At 37.6% G+C, this 20,625-nt stretch overlaps 1 protein-coding gene across 4 annotated transcripts in view; it reads left to right on the top strand.

Moving 5' to 3' along the window:
• PREX2 (phosphatidylinositol-3,4,5-trisphosphate dependent Rac exchange factor 2) overlaps nt 1–20,625 on the top strand; it is a 190,774-nt gene that overhangs the window by 111,746 nt on the left and 58,403 nt on the right. For all 4 annotated transcript variants that reach the window (XM_054815635.1, XM_054815637.1, XM_054815639.1 and 1 more), the window contains 7 exons: nt 2,703–2,925; nt 3,277–3,484; nt 9,224–9,403; nt 12,183–12,277; nt 14,299–14,381; nt 14,718–14,808; nt 15,370–15,498. In XM_054815635.1, the coding sequence (XP_054671610.1) occupies nt 2,703–2,925; nt 3,277–3,484; nt 9,224–9,403; nt 12,183–12,277; nt 14,299–14,381; nt 14,718–14,808; nt 15,370–15,498 (1,009 nt within the window). The remainder of the gene's footprint in view (nt 1–2,702; nt 2,926–3,276; nt 3,485–9,223; nt 9,404–12,182; nt 12,278–14,298; nt 14,382–14,717; nt 14,809–15,369; nt 15,499–20,625) is intronic.

The following is a 20,625-nucleotide window of genomic DNA, read 5'->3' as shown; positions in this document are numbered from 1 at the left end:
GAATTTCAGGAATAGATATGTCGTTTATTGGCAAGGTAAAGGTAACCATAGTTACAGGAGACTTTCGGAGCGCCTGAGCCCAGCTTGGCTCCTCGTTTCACTGTGAAAGTTTGAATTCTATAAATAGAAACCCTGTAGATTTCTGCAGTTCCTACTATTATTATTATCAGAACGTTTTGCTCATAATAGACCTCAAGTCCAGTGCCATGAGTCCCAGATGTTTCTCAACAGATATATGAAAAGAATTTTGGGCCTGGCTTATGACCTGATTAAATCATAGCCAGGCATTTGGTCTCTCTGGAGCAGGATGTGTGGGAGATTGAGATGTGAAATATGTACTGCTTGCAGGAACATTTTCATCGTTGAATGTCCTTAGTGCCCTTCCTAACTGTTTGTACATTCTTCAGCCTTCGAACAATTCCATAATTGGATTTCTTGTAACCTTCCAGATCTTGTTCTGATATAAAGATTTATATATAATTAATCAGTCAAATGTTCATCAGGCTGAAGTAATATGACACCAAAATAAACACAAATTTAAATCCCAGCACAAAAACCTGTTATTACTCAGAAGGGACATGCCTTTGTTCAACTGAAGTGCTAGTCAAAACTTGACTGATTGAATTTGTACTGACATTTATTGGGGAAGGAACTTTGCAAGTTAACTTTGAAAAATTCTTGTGCATGAGCTGTGCTCCATAGCTGAGGTAGGTCAGTGCAATATTTTGACTGGAGAGATACTGTGGTTAAAATACCAGGGACGTGGAACTGATTAAATCTTTTCCAGAAAAGATTCTCCCCTAACAACAAACTGCACTGGAAAGGACACATTTGACAAAAGTCCTACTTGTGACTGACAAGTCACTTTTCCAATGGGAGAGTTGATCTCATGACTTTTATGATTCTGAAGTAGGTGTATTTTCTAAGTGTCCAAATTTAGTACATTCAGTGTTAGCCATTTTGGGTTAACATCATCTCATCTTAAAAACCAAATAACTCTAAGTCTGTTCTAGAATGTGCACAAGATTTCAGGTGTTACAGTGAAGGAGATGTGGCTAAGCACTGTATTAGAATTAGACCATAAAACAGAGGGAAAAAAATAAATGTTCATCATTGCCGAGCTGATATATGAGGGAGAGAAGAGAAGGTGGACTAGCAAAGTCTGTAAAATATGGTGTTTGCAAATTTTATGCTCTAATGTTTATGAGCTTCACAGAATCACAAAATGGTAGAGCTTGGAAGGGACCTCTGGAGATCTTGTCCAACCCCTTGACTCAAGCAGGGGGACCTAGACATGGCTGCCCAGGATGGTGTCCAGATGGCTTTTGAGTATCTGTAAGGAGGGAGATCTCACAACCTCCCTCGGCAGCTTGTGCCAGTGCTCGGTCACCCTCACAGGGAAAAAATGTTTACTGATGTTCAGAGGGAACCTCCTGTGTTTTGGTTTGTGCTTATTGCCTCTGGTCCTGTCACGGGCACCGCTGAAAAGAGCCTGGCTCTGTCCTCTTTGCACCCTCCCTGCTGGTATTCGAAGACATTGATGAGACACCTGCCCACTTCCCCTCCCCCCCGAGCCGTCTCTTCTCCATGCTTGTCCTGGTTCTGGCGAGGATAGAGTTAATTTTCACAAGGAGCCAGGACAGGTGAGCCGAGCTGGCCAGGGGGCTAGTGCATACCATGTGACGTCATGCTCACCATAAAAGGGGGCTAGTTGGGCAGGGGCAGGTTCAGTGCGGCTCGGGGACGGGCTGAGTGTGGGCTGGGCGTCCGGTCGGTCGTCGTCGGATCGGTGAGTTGCTTTCTGTTATCGCCCATTGTGAACATTCCGTTATCAGTACTGTTGTTGATTGTTTCCCTCTCCCTTGCCATCCCAGTAACCTGTCCTTACCCCAACCCACTGGCTTTGCCTTTGTCTTTCCTGTTCTCCTCCCCATCCTGCCGGGGAGGGGTGAGTGAGCGGCGCGTGGTGCTCAGCTGGGGCTGAACCACGTCGATGCTGAACAGTCCCAGCTCTCTCAGCCTTTCCTCCCATCCCTTAATCATCACAAGTGCCCTTTGCTGGACTCTCTCCAGAATGTCCGTGTCTCTCTCGTCCTCGGGAGCCCAGACCTTGACCCAGCACTCCAGGTGTGGCCTCATCAGTGCTGAGCAGAGGGGCAGGATCAACCTCCCTCTGCCTGCTGGCAACACCTCTCCTAATGCAGCCCAGGACACCATTACGGAGGACTTAATCTTTCCTGAATATGAAATTCATAATTCATAGCTTCCAATTCTGTCTTATAGCTTCAGGCAAAAATTTCTGAAATTTTTGCAAGACATTGACTTGAAAACATATATGTCAGCAGGTGTTTATAAATGTCATGTGCAGTACAGCACTGGATCGTAGAGCATTTCCAGACTTTCTTCCCAGGAAGACACAATATTTTATTATGTTGCAAGGAAAATAAATTCTGTCTCCTTATTACAAGGCTATTTACATTTGTAAATATTATTTACTTCAAAAACCAACCCCTCAAAACTATAAACATTTCTTCTTTCCTATGTAGAGAAAGATGGTAATTATGAAGTCAAGGCATCTGAAGTCAAGGATGCCTGAAATATTTTAAACTTGTGTCTTCTAGTCAGGTACACAAGTTTTGTCAGCCAAGTGCTGACGCATCAAAAGCTGTTAATCAAAATTTTATTTTCTTTCTCACTTCTAGTTTTCAAGAGTATTAAAAAACAGAGCTTGGCCTACCTTCAAACAAGCTAAGTCAAAGATTTCACCACTTCACAGCAGTGATTTCTGTCCAACCAATTGCCATATCAATGTGATGGAAGTGTCTTACCCTAAAACCTCAACTTCCCTTGGTAGTGCCTTTGGTGTACAGTTAGACAGCAGAAAACATTCTTCTCATGAAAAGGAAAATAAAAACAGTGATCAAGGTAAGTCAGTTGAACTTCAAAGAACTACTTCCAATGCTTCTGATATAGAGTCTTAAAAGGTAACTGGTTTAGGTTTATGTCCAAAATATTAAAATTAAGGACAAGCCTTTATGAAATTCCACTATTTTTGACACTTAGGTTTATTTTAAAGCACAATAAAGGCTAGTCATAATTTCACAATAACTTTTTCCTTAAATAGTTTGACTTTGATATGCAAAATAAAATGCAAAATTAAATAATTACATGAAGTCTTAAGCAGTAAAATATTTCAAAGTCTGTTAGGTATTTTACTAACTTCAAAGTGTATGTTGAAAAAAAGATAATGATGTAACCTCTTTGGTTTATTCCCAGGTAAACTGAATCCCATGATTTATGTCCAACATACCATTACTACTATGGCTGCCCCTTCAGGACAATCTCTTGGCCAGCAAGAGGGTCATGGTCTGAGGTACCTCTTAAAAGAAGAAGATTTAGAAACACAAGATGTCTATCAAAAATTGCTGTTCAAATTACAAGCTGCACTGAAAGAGGTGGAAACATGCGTCTGTCAAATAGACGAGTAAGTAAATGTTACCATCTGGACTCGCCTTTAATTTTTCCATTGAAGATACCGATAAATCCGAGTATCCTTTTTCTGTAGTGTAGGATCAATGTTGACTTTAGATAGAATTGAAATAAGGCAAAGAATTTAAGTGTAGGTAATACTATATCTTGGATTTTTTCCCAGTGTCCCTGACTTTTTGCCACTTTAATTTGTAGCTTTTCTCTAGAATGTGGAAATGCTAATTATTTTGAAGTGAGACAAATATGAGGCTCACATGTCATCTAAAATTTCACTAGGAATGGAAACATAGGGCAGAAGCATAAAAATAGCTTTTCTTGAACTCTTCAGGTATTGCTGAATAGTCCCAAAGATGAATTTGTAGGTCAAGCATTTTTCACCCAGAGGAAGATTATTAATTTGTTAGATTTTTTCCCAAACATAAATTGGCCTTAATGGGGGACTATGGATCTAGGGAGAGCCACTCTGGACTGATTAGGATACTTGGCTTGAACGTGGGAGACCCAGAGTCTCATCACAGTTTGCCCTAATTCAGGACACGGATTTAAAACTTGCTTTTCCATTTTTAAGGTAAGTGGGTTGACTGGTAGGCTATTTGCTGTCTTGGGGTTAGGATGAATAAAGATGATAGGTCTTTCAGTTTTGAAAGATCCCATATGTAATACAAATGTCAGAAATAATTCATTTTGAAAACATAAGTAACACCACTTCTTGAGTTTAAAAGCCAATTTTTCATGATCTCCAGTTTGGAAGAGTGGTGTATCATTGCTTCTCCTGTTATTTTGAAGACTGTACAATGATTTGTCCTTTTATAGATATTTCAGAGTGGGAATTTTTTGCTACTGTTCTAACAGTAATGTAATGTAATAGTTACACAGTAATAAGTAATCGTAATGTGTTACATACTGCAGTAGGAATGAAAGTAAGAGTGGCCTCAATTTTCTGTAAAAACATTTTCTGTGCCTTATCGTGTGGAGATGAAGTCAGTTAATTAAATTTAAGATAATTTCAGTGCTTGGGTGCACTTAAAAATGACTGTCTGTAAAGCCCGTGTTGTCACTCTTCCTCAAGGAAGTCAGAAAATTATATATGGAAGTTCAGTCAATATTTCAGGAAGTTCCAGCTACCAGACTGCCACACCTTTCCCTTCCACTCCCTTGAGCCCGTGATGCAAAAGCACAGGAACTTCTGAGCCATTCTTTTGTACACATGCATATACAAGTCCACAGACACATATATTGTGTGTGTACAGGTATATACGTATATATACACATATATTTATTTTGAGTCACACAGTTGTGACAGTAAACACAAAGGTTCACTTTTTTTCATTCATAAATTTCCTGTACACTGACCTTGTAGCAGATCCCGTATAAGGTACACAGATTTATTTAGCAAATTTTATCTTTTGCTATTTGTAAGACTGAGACTTTTCATGCTTTATTCCTCACGGTCTGTGAGAGAACTGCCAGTGTGTTACTGTGGAGGAAGGCGGTTCTGCACAGGAAACAGGATAACTAAGGCACCTACATAAGAATGCTGAACAGGGAAGAGGGAAGCCAGGGCTATCTGGGTGTGAGCAGTTCAGCAGTATGTCATGTATTTAATTAGAACATAGTTAGAGCTACTAATTAACCCTTGAGAGAAAAGACTACTAAGAAAAAAAAGATAGAGTAATAAGATAGGATAATCAAACAGCCTTTCTTTAATTAGAGATAGTTGTACTTCAGCAGCTAGGAGGAAATGCTTGAACATACTGATCCCTGAACTTCATAAAGACTGTAGAACTTGTGATTTCTGTTATGACACAACAACAATAAAATTGATGTCTTTACTGAATTGCTTATTATTATAAGCAATCCTCATTATTATAACTTTCTAAGGACAGTAAGTATGAACACAGTATCACAATTCTAAATTTCTATGATACTGAATGACAGAAAACCTGGGCTACTAAGTGACTCTTTGGTACTCTTTATAACAGTACTGTTGAACAACTGCTGCTTTTATGTTACTAAGTGTCTCTGCTCTGAGTTGAGATCAGTAATGGTCTCTCCTTCAACTACCAAAATCTTGGGGCAGTGTTAGCTGCCCAACCTCTCCTATCTGTTAGTGAATGAAAATGAACTGAGAAAAAGTGTTTCACCTGAAGAGCAGGTCTGTGAGAGCTTGTGGATTATGGGAAGGGAATGTGTAAGAGAAGGTTGTGTACTCCTAGCATTATCTTCATAGTAACTTTTGTCATGGCTCATTGATGAGATTGGGTTGCGTAAGAAATTCAGTACTGATGGAGAGGGAGAGATACATACAAAAAAGACATACATCCCCTTTCCACAGCCTCTCAAAGTTCCACTGACTCCTTGTTCGAATAGTTTAATAGCATCCCAGCACTTCTTTAGTACCATTGCCAGATACCCACTGCTGAGGCTAGGTGTTATGTAAGTCCTCCTCCAAATTGTTTTCTATATGGTGACACTGCTGTGTTCTTGGTTTGCATGCACTCAGTGTGCTCCTATGATCCCAGCTGTTTTTTGGAAGGATGTCTGTTGGGAGTATATAAGAGGCTTGAAAATTTTCCAAGGCTCTGTAGAGTGAGGAAAAGGCGAAGCAGCTCACAGGTTGCATAGGTTTTTTGTTACTGCCTGTGGCTATCATTTTTAATGCTTTGACTGACCGTAGCAGGTTTTGTTTATTTCTGACATACTTTTAAGGTTGTGTTGATTTGGGTTGCATATAGGATTAATTCCACATGTGAGGATTTTTTTGGTCAAGATTTAAATTTGTCTGTTTCATGGAAATTTTCTTCATAGTTACAGAGGCTTTCTAGCTGTTAGTTACTACTCGTTCACATATTTCTTCTCTGAAAGAGAGATGTCTAAGATAATTTTGTTTGGGGGAGACCCGTCTCCAAAGAAAAGATAATGTGCATGTACTGTGTTTAAGTTTAAAAAAACCCCCAAAAACACTTTAAAAAAAAAGTCTATTTAAGCCTGATTATCGGGGGTTTTTTTGCATCCAGGTTTGGATTTGTGTGTTTTAGACTCCCTGAATTGGGTTTCTAAGAGCACTTCAGTGACCTCAGGAACTACCAGCTCCAGAACTCTGTTATCCAAAGTTCCAGCTTTTGCTCATGGTGGTTTAGCAAAAAAAAATTTCCTTAGAAAAAGAGCCAGCCTGCTGAGAGAAAATGAAAAGCTCCCTTAGGAAAAGCTCCAGCTACCTTCATCAGTCTTTTACTGAGATCTTGGCAGCAGTGACTAAACAGTCACATAAAAGAAGGGGATATAATAGTCTGTCTGTGTCTTGACAAATAATTACTCAGGGGAAGATGTTTTCAGGAGCTGAAATTGCAGTTCATTATGCTTGTTTCTTACTCTTGATTATTTTCTTGCAACAGTAAAATCCGCAAGAAGTTACCAGAATGGATCTGCCCAAAGCCCATTTTTGTTTTCCTAGAAGTGGATGATAAACACACTAAAAAGCAAAATTATAGATTAATTCTTGTCCTTCTCTCATCTCATCTTCCAGCAGGCAGTGCTATAAGGCCTTCTTGAAATGGGCCTTTTGTTTTAAGAGCACTACTAGAATGATCTGCCATGAATTTGTCTAATCTCTTTTTGAACCCCTTTTGTATTTTTGTATGCAGAAAATTAGTTTTACAAGTATGAAGAACTGATTTTCTAAGGTCTACATTTTCATAACATTTATTTTAGGACATATTCAAGAACATGTATGCTCTAGCAGGTAGATCAAAACTGAACACTGCTGTAAAATATGGACCCCATCTTTCTTCCTGACCTCATGGAATCCTGCTAACCGGTGACTTAAGTGGTAGGGAAGAAATGAGTTGTGATTTCACATTGATCTGAAGTGTTAAGGCATCATGTAGCCCAAAAGATGTCTGTGTAGTGGATGAGTGGGTTTAAAGTCCAGTAAAATTATACCTTTTGTATAGTTTTTCTACATTTCAGTTATAGTTCAGATCAGTACCTTTTCCTATATGCAGCATAAATACCTGTCTATCTCGTTAGCTCTTAGCCAGAGAAAGTTATGCAGAAATAATGAAAGGATTTGCTAAAAAGCTTTACTTATCATCCTTGCTTCCCTAAAGTTAATGTCAAACTCTATGTTAACATCTATCAGGTCATGATTTCAATGAGACCAAGCTTGATATACCATTTGAGGTATGTATTCATTGCTATACAGTCAGCAGACTGGGGATAATCTACCCTATTGTGTTTCCATAGCATATGGTTTCTTAATTTCTTTCTTAAAACTCTGTCCATTCCTGAGAGTCAGGAAATTATTTGCGTATAGTCAAAAACGTTAGTTCAACATGATGTTGAACACATTGTGTTTTGTATGCAAAAAGTCGCTGCTGTGAGTCCAGAAACTTCAACTTTGGAGAACACCTTAGGATCAAGTTGTTTTCCTGGTAGAATATCTTTGTCAAAAGAGTGGAGAAATTAATAGCTCAGTACTGATGTAACTATAGCTGAACAAACTTAACTTCGTTAGGATTAAGAATGAATTAATTACTTAAACTGGCAGAGCCTCACAAAATTAAGATGGAGCTTTAAACCACTTAAAATCAGAATTTCCCCCTTACGTAATGTAACAATACTGATATGTGTGGCAAGAAATAGGAGTAAAGGAAGACTTTCTGAATGCTACCCTTTAATAACAATAAGGGCAGCATTTTTGTTCACAAAAGATATGCATCTCCTGTAGTTTCCCTTCAGAAGTAAGAATTCTGTGTAAGAAAAAGATCTAACACATATGTTTGAATCCTGCCATGTACTTGGTACAAAGTTTGCCAGTTGACCATTCTGACAGCTCCTACAATAAACCCCTGCTACTGTGTCTGGGTACTTTACAGGAAAAAAGAGCTTAATTCAGTGTCTTCTGATTTCAGGTAGTTAAAAGGTAGTTTTTGCAAGAAAAATGCTGCCTTTCAAATTCAAATATTAGTTAGAAAATGTCATTCTAATGGTGCGTTTGAGTAATAGGAATTAGAGGACAGTTGCCCAGTATAGCTGTTCTGATCTTGAAAGTAAATTAGAACATCTCAATATGAATTAATCACCCAAGAACATGAATCTTTTGCTTCCTATATTTGTGCATGTTCTAAATGTAGCAGTCTGCACTGTTCTCTCTTCTTGAGTGGATGTCGCTTTTGTGCTCATCACAGAATCTTGTAGATTAATCATCAGTTTTACTAGGGATAGGGGCTTAGACACTTGAATGTCAGGAAATATACAGATATGTTCATAAAGATTCTTAAAATGCCTTAGTAAAATAGCTTGTGATGCAGGCTGGCATGTCTGATACAGTAGTAATTGAGAAAATATATGCTTTTCACAGAGATATAGTTTCTTTGGTTTGTTTTCTTGATTTGTGCTGAGGAGTACATGATTCGTGTTTAAAAATAGTTATGTTAATACAAAATTTGACCCCAAGTGTTCAAGAGTGTGCTGTATTTCTTCCCCAACTGGAATCATTGCATTCTTACAAGATTAAGTATTTAGTTATGCTAATGGGTTTCGCTGTTGCACTCTTTAACAGCAGAATGTGTCCCTTTCTTCCCTTGTTTCAAATAGATACAGATTTAATTAAGATGTTCCCTTCACATATTCTAGAATAATAGTTGGAGGACGTTGATGGGAAATGTTATTCTGTTGTTAGCTCACTTTTGAAAAACATGAATTTCTCTTTTTTTTTTTTTTTGTCTCACAGCCTTCTTTCTTCAATAACATATTCTCCCAAATCAGAACGTAAAACACCTGAGCCCTTAATACCAGCAGACAGTGATAATGAAAAGGGGGAAAGGAATGGGAAGAAAGTCTGTTTCAGTGTGACAGGTGATGAACAAGAAGATTCTGGTCATGATACTATCAGCAACAGGGATTCTTACAGGTAATTTTACTAATAATATTTTATCAACTTAATCAAACCTGTGGGTTTGTAGACTGACAGGTGGCTATGAAGACTATTAGAATGTAATGATTCTGACATTTCTACCAGAGGAATAACTAGCATCACATGTGTTACAAGATATGTAAAGTAAACTTTTTTATGAGTACAGATTAGTTATTAGATCTTGGCATCCCTAACTTTTATAGGATATCATAGCCAGAGCTGTAAAGCTTCACTTTAGATCACCTGTCTTACAAAACCCAGAAATATTTTCTGTTGTTATGTTCCCCGACAACACACCAAATATCTGCCATGGAAAGCAAGATGCCACCACTCTTGCTGACCTAAAAATATTAATCTGGTTCCTAAAATATATTCCTGACCTTCTTCCACTCTAAATACTGTAGCATCATCTCATCTCTAGAATTCATAATGCATAGCATTACTGTGAGTGAAAATACAAAGAATTTTGAAAAGGAAGGGGTAATTATAGCAACCATGGGTCTTAGAAAGATTATCTTCTGTTGCTTAGAGAGAATTGGTTAACTACACGATATAAAATCTAAATTAAAATTTTAGCTGCAAGTAAAATAAGGGTTCATTATGTGTTCATTATCAAGGTTCATTATTATGCTCAGAAAGTAGAACCTCAGTAGGGTCATCATTTTTCTGCAGAACCCTGTGTTGCTGAGATCTCTTTCATAAGCTAATATTTGATTACTGCAGCATGGTAGGTAGATAGGAACTCTTTGTCAGAGTAGAAACAGAAATATACCTATGTATTTGAACAGAAATAAATGTAGAGATAATTTGCACAGATTGAGTCCTTCTTGTTCTAACCATGGTGAGCACAACAGCAAAGTGCTGTTCCAGCTGAAGCACGTTGAGGGGTTTCTGCACGTCCATGATGATGTGCAGGAGCTGTTCCAGTGGCCTGCGCTTGCTCCGGTTGGGAAGTTCCACAGTTGGCACAAGATTTGTGTATGGAGAAAGAAGGTGTGACTTAGGACATGAGTGTTGCTTGGTTTAAAATATTTTCTTAATTCTGATCCCAGTCATTTATAGTCCATTTTGGCTGTTTGGGAATGATAAAATCTACGGTTCCGTATGCAGAATAATCATAAAATCTGTGAGTTTAGAACAGTTGTTGGAGTGAGATTGGAATTTTTTGTTCCTTTGCTTAAATAATTACATTAGGCAATACTTAAAATCTCCAGATCCCATCGTGCCACTGTGGCTGTTATTAGAACAAGTAGGTTAATTTCAGCTGTTAGAATGCTCTCATTTTGTGTTGGAGGGTCTCATTCTAAACTTTACAATACAACACCATGCAGAATGATACAGCTAATACATCTAACCTGTTTCTCATTTTTCTGTGTTTTATTTTCTCATGCTTTGCACAATCCAGTTTTAAATAACCTTCACGTTCCCCTTGGAGACTTTAATAAGTGAATAGGGTTAGTTAGAAAACATTTCTTAATATCCAGCCAGAAATTCTTAATACTCCTTGGGACTGTTCACCCTCTGTTAGGAACATGTTGTTACTGATGTCTTTTCACCCAGTTAATGGATATGATTGTAATTATATCGTATTGCTTCATTTAAAAGTTCTCCCCATTCACCTGCCTGGTTGGCTACAGGTCCAAAACATATACCTTAGTCAGGAAACATAAGTCAGTATGCCAAAACTAGTAAAAGATCACTTCTGTGTTTACAAAAACAAAGAAAACAAGGAGGGAATGTATGGGTGCATGTGTAACTGTAGCATTATTTATAAAATATAGATAGGTATATCTCGGTGAATGGGTACACCCAATTCATAAAACCAAAACTACATCATTGTATATAAATATCCATTAGGTACACTTCTACATTATCTTATATTCACTTGGGTTTTTAAGACTGCCTCTGCTGGATAATTACTTAAGCATTTCCTGCATTGAAGCTAAATGATCTTCATGTGGCTAAATAACTCTGAAGACTTTGAATTCAAATTTATCTTCATAGGATTTTTAGTACAAAAGGCTATGTTTTACTCTGTTTATGCTGCAGAAGTAGGTATGTTCTCCATATATTTACTGTGTAGAACAATTTATTTTTGAGAGAAAAGAGCAGAAAACCCCCCACATTTTAATCTGCAAATCTCCTTACTAGACCAATGTCGGTGACATTTTGTATGCATAGAAGTTTTCACTGGAGTCACAGATGTAAATGTCCATACATCTCTAACAAAATGAACAGCTGGAAGAGATGGGATCATAAACTATTACTTTGGCTGGCACAGGAAAATGGTTTGTAATTTGAGTTTTGGTGCTACTCAAATGGGTCAAGTCTCTTCTAAACCCATTATGGACTCTAGTTTGCAAGTCATAAACCAGAGTATTTCCTCATTTGTATTAGCTATGGACTAGGAGTACAGAATTTGAATGTGGAGTTATTAAAACATTTGAGGCTAGTTTCAAACACTGTCACTTGTGTAAGAAAAGTTGATTATTTTGCATTGACAGTGTATATTGTCATTCTGCAAGTGCTTGTTCACATGCAAGGTGAAGGGAGAGAATTGAATCATCTGTTTTGGGAATCTGGTCCTCTGAGTCCTACCAGAATTGCAAATTATATGATAGCCTAAGTATAGGGATCTTTATTGTTGATAAAGAATTGTACAGACCATCTCATCATTAAATTCAAAAGGGGAAAAGGGAAAGAATTTTCCATAACTTTGATACAGAGTTAAAGGACATGACTTTATTTCTTTGTTTGTTTTGTGTTCTTTTTCAAGCGATTGCAACAGCAATAGGAACTCCATTGCCTCGTTCACCAGTATTTGTAGCAGTCAATGCAGTTCTTATTTTCACAGTGATGAAATGGATTCAGGTATGTTTAGAAAAGTCAGCTATGAATCTGTCATCTGTTCCTTTTATTCAGTTTTCTTCTTTTCATTTGCCTGGCAGTTTTGTTGTTTTTTATTTTAAAAATTGCATCCTCCTTGGTAATAAAGCGTATCATTTTGCTTCCGCCTTGCTAGTGCTGCACTTGAGTCCTTCTGTGAAAGAGAGCCAACATTCCAGCATCTCTGTGGATAGGCTGAATTAGTTAGAGCTCTTAGAGTCACTGCTTTTAACCGCTTTCATGCCTTGACCTTGACAGTGTGTTATGATGCACAGAGTAAGGAGCGTTTTAGGTGAGCGTGGAATGCTCTCCCAGCCTGCGTCAGCACCCAGACGGCAGGATACGGCTGTGTATGTTTGTAGGAAGGAATGCGAGACCACATAGAAGCACATTCTTGTTTATGCCGTGACAAATTAAATTTAAATAAATACAGCTGCTAATAGGAATGAGATGGGATTTAACTGCTAGGAGTACAAGGTCATATACTCAGGGACTAATGATAAAAAAATATTTTCTCTAAGCTGGGAGTTTATCATTGGGAATGATTTAGGAAATGAAAGAACTGGACATGTTAGTTGAATATAAGCCGCCAGTGAGACTTGCCCACAGTGAAGGCAAATTGTATTGCTGGTTGTACCAGAAGAGGTATTTTCAGTTGGGACAGGAAAGTATTAATGACATTATGCAAGGTATCTGAGATGCCTTGTGAATAATGCGATTCTAGGCAGCTGCTTTGCACAAATGATACATACTTACAGAACTAAGCAGATACAGAGGAAAATGGTGAAGGACATAAAGAACTGTTAATAAAAGAGGAGACCTAGGGTCTGTATCTTCAACTTAAAATATAAATGAGCTGATATGCACTTGTGCAGCATCAAGCTGAGGTACTGACTCAGCTGCCTAAAAGAGTATATCTGTGCTAGCCAAGCACAGATACAGTGTTTGAGTTGATAAATACTGCTACTCAGTGAAACTTCCACTCTCCTGATGACTTAATTTTAGTTCCAAAGCTAACCTGGTTAACTCCAGATCAGGGCTTTTTGGCACCATGCTCCATCTGTTGCAATTAAAATCCTGTGAAGGGTTATAACTACTGGCTGTAAGGACATCTAAAGGAGCTAAAAAAAAAAATCAAGGAGAGAAAAGTGCTATTTAAGTGTTTCACTGACATAAGAAAAATGAGTCTAGATTGACCATGAATAAATTTGGATTATAAATTATCAAGTGGCTACTTCTTATCTGTCACTGCAATGGCAAGCAGAAAAACCAGCTCAATTTTTCACAGCTTTTGAAAGAATTCAGGTTGTATCACCCTTGCCTGAGAGAGTGAGTGACTGAGGGCACTGACCTAGGAGAGTCCTTCTCCTTTGTACTCTATTAGGACATGATGTGGTATGTACTACATACCAAATACAGGATTTGGATGCTGTATTTTTGTTGAATTACTAAAATCTCAGAACCATTTAATTAGTAAGAACATTAAGATTGTGAATTGTCTGTAGAGTCCCTATAAAAATTTTCTGGTGAATGCATTTCAGTGACTTTGTGGTCTGCTATGTTAGGTTCACCCTACTTAGCCATTTAGTCTGGTGGTTAGGATGTTCTCCAGCACAGAAGAATTGTGTGTTCTGGTCACAGAATGGTTGAGGTTGGAAGGGACCTCTTGAGATCATCCAGCCCAAACCCCTGCTCTAGCAGGGTCATCTAGGACAGGTTGTTCAGGACCATGTCCAGTTGAGTCTTGAATATGGTCCTTTCTCTAAGAGCTATTTCTGTATTATCGAATGACTACTTAATGCAAAATATATAGGGAGAACAGTTGCATGCTGTAGGATTCTGGATAACACACCACAGATTAGTGTTTCTGTGCCTAGAATTACAGTGGCTATAATTGTGAAAGCCTAAGCATCAGTGTGTGTGCAAAGCAGATTATCCAAGCTACAAAGATTTTGGGAAAAGTGCTGAAACTTCTAAACAATTTTTCATTTTAAAATATTTTTCAGGCGATGAGCTTCCCATAAGTGTTCGAATCTCTCATGATAAACAGGACAAACTGCATAGCTGTTTGGAGCATCTTTTTGGTCAAGTATGAGATTATTTTTCTTGGCTTTGATACTAATGTCCATGTTTGAGCTAAGATATCTTTAGCAAATACTTCTTTTTCTTTTTACTTTTGCTTTCCACTGTTTACTGGGATGGTATGTATTTACTCATTCTCCTTCAGTTTTCTGTAAATAGTTCAAAACTGCAAATTAAACAGGTCCTTAGATTTAGTCTATCATTCTTTAGCTTGTTGCTTTAACTAGAGTCATTAGGTAAGAAAGAATCCAAAGCTGCTTTTCTGTAGTCCGTATTTTTAAAGAAAGAACTTCGAATTGTTGCTGTAAAAAACATCTTTCTCACAGAACCTTGATCCCAACAGGTCGATTCAATTGTCAGCCTTCTGAAAGGACCAGCTGTGATGAGAGCCTTTGAGCAGACAAAATACTTTACACCAGGTCGAGGCCTCCAAGGTAATATTTAATTCTGTGAGAATCCAAAGGCATCTTGAAGGATGTATGGATATGGCTATCTGCTCCTTGAGCTGGATGTTAAAGATCTGATTTTGCTTAATCTTGATGTATTCTGCAATAATTGATTGTTGAAATTCTTAAGTATATTCAGTGGTATAATAGATGTACCCACAAGATAGGACAAGTCAGAGATTTTATTCTTGATCTGCAGTATCTTCATGAACCCTACAAGGAACACTTTCAATGATTTGAAAGATAGACTAGGTTAAGCAATAAGTAATTCTGTTTTAAGTTTAATTTGAATTAATTTTGCCTCTAAAAGTTCCAGGGTCCTGCTTACTCCACGGAGACAGGCACCTTCTAGCTTACGTACCTGGTTCACAAAGAATCACATTTGGGAATGCTGCTCTCTCTCTCCTTAGACCTGTCACCCTAGCTTTAACTAGAGTTAAATAAGTTGACACCTCCTTGAGCTGTGAAAACATTTAGGAAGAAATGATGTCTTACTGTGGCTTTCTCAGGAGGTTTAAGCAGAAAAATACTATTTTTGTCTTTGCTTAGAGTTTCAGCAGGAAATTGAACCAAAGCTTAACTGTCCAAAGAGGCTAAGACTCCACATCAAGCAAGACCCTTGGAACCTCCCCAGCAGCGTCCGGAGTCTTGCCCAGAATATCAGAAAATTTGTTGAAGGTTAGTAAGAACAATATGACTGTAAATAAACACTTCATTAACGACAGAGAGCCAGGGGAAGGGAAAGGAAGGGAGAGAATACAACTGCTTCATGTTGCTCTTAGGCAAGGTTTGCTGAACACCATGTAGTCTATAGGAAATGCCTGAATTTCAGGAGTTTTTGGTGGTTGTAGTAACAAGGTTAGTGGAGTATATCTCAGCTGTCTCATGCTCACCCTATTGCCTTCAGATACTGAAGAGAAAATTGTCTCTTCTGACAAAAACAAATGAACCCTATGTTGCATGCGCTATGTTATTTCAGTTGCTGCTGAAGTCTAGTGGGCTTGGTTGATTTGTCACAGAACTTCATGGGACTGATACACCAAAATGGGTTTTCCTTGAAATTCAACTCCCTTTTTCTACCATCTTAAATGGAAAGAAGACTCTGCAGGGCAACTTCTGTCCTATATGTTGCTCTTATCTGTCATTGATCTGGAATCATTATCCCTCTAAAATCATATTCCCTCTTCTGCCATGAGGCCAAACCTCGTCCACTGGTTTTCACTTACTCCATCACTACTCCTCCTGTACCTCCCTCCCACCACTGTCTAAAAGTTACCTAGTACGCTGTTCCTCTTCACCACCAAATGACAACATGAGCTGGGGTTTTCTGCCCTCTTCCCTGGCTTCATAAGAAAGTAACTGGGATTTCCTCTCCCAAAAATCTTGCCTGTAGCTTCTGCTTTATTTCCTGTGCCATTTGATAGAGAAACAGAAAAAATGAACCAAATTATTTTTGTAAAACTACTTGCACTAGGAGTCTACATGGGAACAAAACCTTGTCTCAGGGCTAGCTTTAAATGATTTGTGTGTATGTTTAGCTTCTTTAATTTTGTTGGCTAATTTCCATGGTGTCCCATAAAGAAACTGCTAAATTTCAGATCACTTGAAAAGAACTTTGTGATAAGTTTTATTAAGATAAACCTCCAAAAAGCAACTGGCCAAACCAAACAAACTCCTCCTCCTCCTCTGACTTTTGCTGTTTCTCATTTCAGATACAATCATATTTTCAGACCCTAGGTTAGACAATTATAAAAACAATCACAAAAATATCTCCTACTTTTTGAATCAATCACAGTGGGTTGACTCTCCAGCACTAAGAATACCTCTTTTAGTTTAATGGTGGCTGTCACTGAGGGAAAAGTGAATAAATATTTTTGCATCCCTTTTTCTACAGGTCTGTCTTCAGTGTAAACTGAACTATATTCAAGTATTAATCATGGTTTCTTTCACAGTTTGGGAGGAATGGAAATACGTCTTTAACAGTCCTTCATTGCCCCCCTTCTGAAGCCAAGCCTAGCAGACCATTTTCACATAACTTTTTTGCCCATAAATAGAATTAATAGACTTAACCCATTTCAACATTAGTCATACACCCTCAATATTGAGCTGAAGTTATTCAGATAAATTTGGTTTTAAATCTACCATGAAATTTGTGGGAGAGTTCAGCAAGGTCCAAATGACTTGCTGCCTCTCTATAATACAAAACTTCTCTTTTTACAATACTTCTATAATGTAATGATGATATTTATCAGAAGGAATCTTGATGTTTACTGAACAATAAAACTGTTGGCATTTTCTAGTATTTTAGAAATTAGGATTAAAAGAAAGATTTTCTCTGTTAAAAAATTATAGTAACTAACTTTGTTGCAACTGTCATACTTGTGAATTGTGCATGGTTCAGAGAACTAAAAAGTAAAAAGCCTTATTCTTGTGCTGTTCAAGAGCACACACTCTTCCTTACCTTTTCTGATCACTGTATCTCAGAAGTTGTGTGCCAGTTTTAAATATTCTTGGCTCTCCCTTTCCATCCATGGCATTTGAGCTTTTGTCAGTGATTTCCAACAACTGGCTTTCGTGCCATCTTCTTAACCAAATACATGGGTTTCCATGTAAAATTATCATCTTAGGTTGTTTTTTCACCATCAGTCTTTACATCGTTCTATTCTCTTGTAGTTTTTTTTCTTTAATTTGATTCCTATTCCACCACCCCCCAAACTGGTATCACTAATACTTGTTCCTGAGAAGTACTCTGGAGAATCATGATCCGCATCTTCGTCATAATTTTGGTTTGCCCGTGGGACCAAGGAGTTGGCATGATGTAAAGGGTACCTGAAAGCCTAGATTCTTGTGGCTTCCCTGGCACAAATGGCATGAAGGAGACACAGGAGAATGGAAGTGAATAATTACTTCTCAAGACTTAGTTTCCAAGGCATGTCTGGACAGGTATATCTAATTCAGTGTTGAAAAGATTCAGGGCAGAAATGTGCCCCTCAGGCAGTTTTGGGAGACTGCTGTGATTTAGACAAGCTTAGGCCTGTATAAATTAAACTTGAGACACAACCAGCAGCTGGATCTAACTGAAATCAGATGAGCACGAAGCAGGGTTAAAAATGTTTTAGCAGCTACATTTTCCCTTCATATCTTCATTTCTTGTTTTCTCCTTTCCAGTCTTGCCATTATGCAGTGTTCACAAATGGTCAGGATACCTAGAAGAACAGCTAGTACTGCCCTGAGCTATTTCTGGCTGAAAACCTAACACATAGTACAGCGATTTACCTCCCTGTTTCCCCTCTTATTTGCCTGATTCAGAAAAAAACAAAAGATGTCCCCTAATTTGACTGCTTAGTTGGGCTTATGAGAAAAAGTTGAACAAAGTCTTGGGATTTTAGAAGAATCTTCATGTTTGTTTATAAGTAAAAGGCAATATTTTAATAATTGAGGAAAGCAGATATATTTGTCTCTTCTAGCAGGTTCTAGAGGAAGTAGTCAAAAGAGACCATAGATATAACTTTGTTCACTGTGGGGAAAAAAAATGTTGTAATTAAAATCTCCATTTGTTATAAATATACTTAACCATTATTGATGAATGCTAAAATAAGGATGCATCTCCTTATTGAAAACTGACTCATTTTTATTTTCTTAAAAATATCACAGGCTATTGTAATTTTTTACTCATTGTTCTGTTGCATTGTAGAACATGTTGTGTTAGATTAGACTGATTAGTGCTTTAAAGCAGAAGGAGACATGGGAGCCCCACAAAAATGAGTCCTAGATCTTAGGATGCTTTTATTTGCTTGGTTTAATATGTATGAAGAAATGGGAAAACTCAGAATGCCTTGAAGATGATCATTCTGGTCTGTCAGTTTTCTTTTCATTAGTATTGGAATTGGGAGAACAGTTTTTTAAAAAAAATCTATGAAGGTTTGCACAGATAAAAAAAAAGAGAAAACAACCAAACTTTCCTTGACTGTAAATTTAAAACATATGTGGAGATTGCTTTGTCTCATTTCATTTGTCTACCATATCATTAGAGAAAGAAAAGTTTTCTATGGTTACAGTATAAGGCAGCCCTAGAAGTCTAATCAAGTTGATAGAATTGAAGAGTTCTCTGAAATAGTATGCAGATTCTAGGAGGATTTATCTGGAACTAAGAAACTTAAGAAAAGATGACAGTCACTTCTTGGAGTGAGTGGGCCTACTAAATTGTTAAACCAGTAGAGATAAAGATAAGTTATTGGCACAGGCAGATCTTTGAAGATGGAGTGCTTGATTTTGGTGCAGGAAAGAGCAGCAGTCAGGGCAGGAATTCAACGGTAACTGAATAGAGAAAGAATAACGTAGGTACAGGATTTTGGATGTACGTGAGAGATGTAACATGAGAATTGGAAAGCAGAAGAGGAGAACCTGCAGGATGACTCGTGTAGGAACCAGGAAAATCAACATGATGGATGGAAAGAAAGGGACCCTTCAGAAGGAAAGTAAAGCCAAAACTGACCACCGTAATAACGGAAAGGTATAAAGATAACAAAGAGGTGGAGAAATTTCTGTAGTTGCTTTTTCCCAAAGTAAAAAAAAGATAAGAATTTTGGTCAAAAGAAGAGATGTTTTAGAGCAAGTCAGATTTCTAGTCAGCTAGTCACATAACTGCATGAGGAAGTGCAGTTGTTTTGCTAGCATAATAATTTTAAATTTTAATGGGAAATACTATGCAGTTGAGAAAGTTCTCATCTATTTTAATTTAAAATAGGAGTGAGGAGTGAAGGAGCCTTTCAGTCATTAAAGGGCTACAAAATGTCTTTCAACTTAACTTGTAAAACATGCAGTGCAAATCTCAGTCTTATTTCAAAAATATTTTCAGATGTGAGAAACAAAATAGAACTAAAATCTAGCCTTTTACTGGCAAAGATCAGAAGAGCAGAATAGGATAATTAAAAAAAAAAAAGTACAAAAGAATGTTTAAGAATAAAAGAGATTGAAGGCATCTTGCATTACAAATCATATAATCTAAAGAGAAATTGCTAGGGAGTTACTCCTTTCCATATGCCATGTAGCCAGAAGGGGCGAAAACTTCCATAGCATTTGGAATTTGTTGAAAAGCAAATGGTTGATATCTAAGGTTCACTTCTAACCCCAGGTAAGTCTCTAGTTGTACAAATAACCTAAAAATACTCTCTTGCCTGTGGGTATATTTTGAAAGGGAGAAGACTTATAGCAATGATAAAGGAGAGTTGCAGTGTCCTGTAATTTTCCCATAAGCAGGAAATCATTATTTATAGTTACCTCAAATGCTTTTGAATTCAGACATCCAACAAATCTCATCTAAAACAAGCTGCAAGTAATAGCCTCAATGCATCTAAATTCTTCAGGTAAAAGCTATATTTCCCTATATTGTATTTTCAGTTACTAAGCTATGTTCAGACTCCAAGATGCCAAGTTATTAATCTCTTAAGTTTTTTTCAAAAGACAGAAGGCTAAGGCAAAGACCTATCACCAGGCAATTTTCAAGAATAAGCAGTAATTTTGAGTGTTTTGGTGCTTGTATTTGAGATACTGTGATTACACATTTCAGAAGCATAGGCACTGCCAGTTCTTTTCGCAATATGTGTATGGCATGGATGAAGATCAGGCTTGAAAGGTTTTCTTGTTTTTAACCATAGTCCCCTTTGGGGAAGGTTCTGGCTTTTCATAGATCTGTTCAAGCACACACAGAATCCAGACTATGCTGTTGATACAGTCGACTCTAATATCAGTTCCGTCATCTGAGTTGTATTCAAATTGCAAATGATTCAAATTTCAAACCTATTA

The sequence above is a fragment of the Grus americana genome, chromosome 2 (assembly GCF_028858705.1).
Source record: "Grus americana isolate bGruAme1 chromosome 2, bGruAme1.mat, whole genome shotgun sequence".
NCBI classification, from domain to species: Eukaryota; Metazoa; Chordata; class Aves; order Gruiformes; family Gruidae; genus Grus; species Grus americana.
The sequence above is the reverse complement of the archived record's forward strand: the minus strand, read 5'-3'. Positions and strand labels throughout refer to the sequence as shown.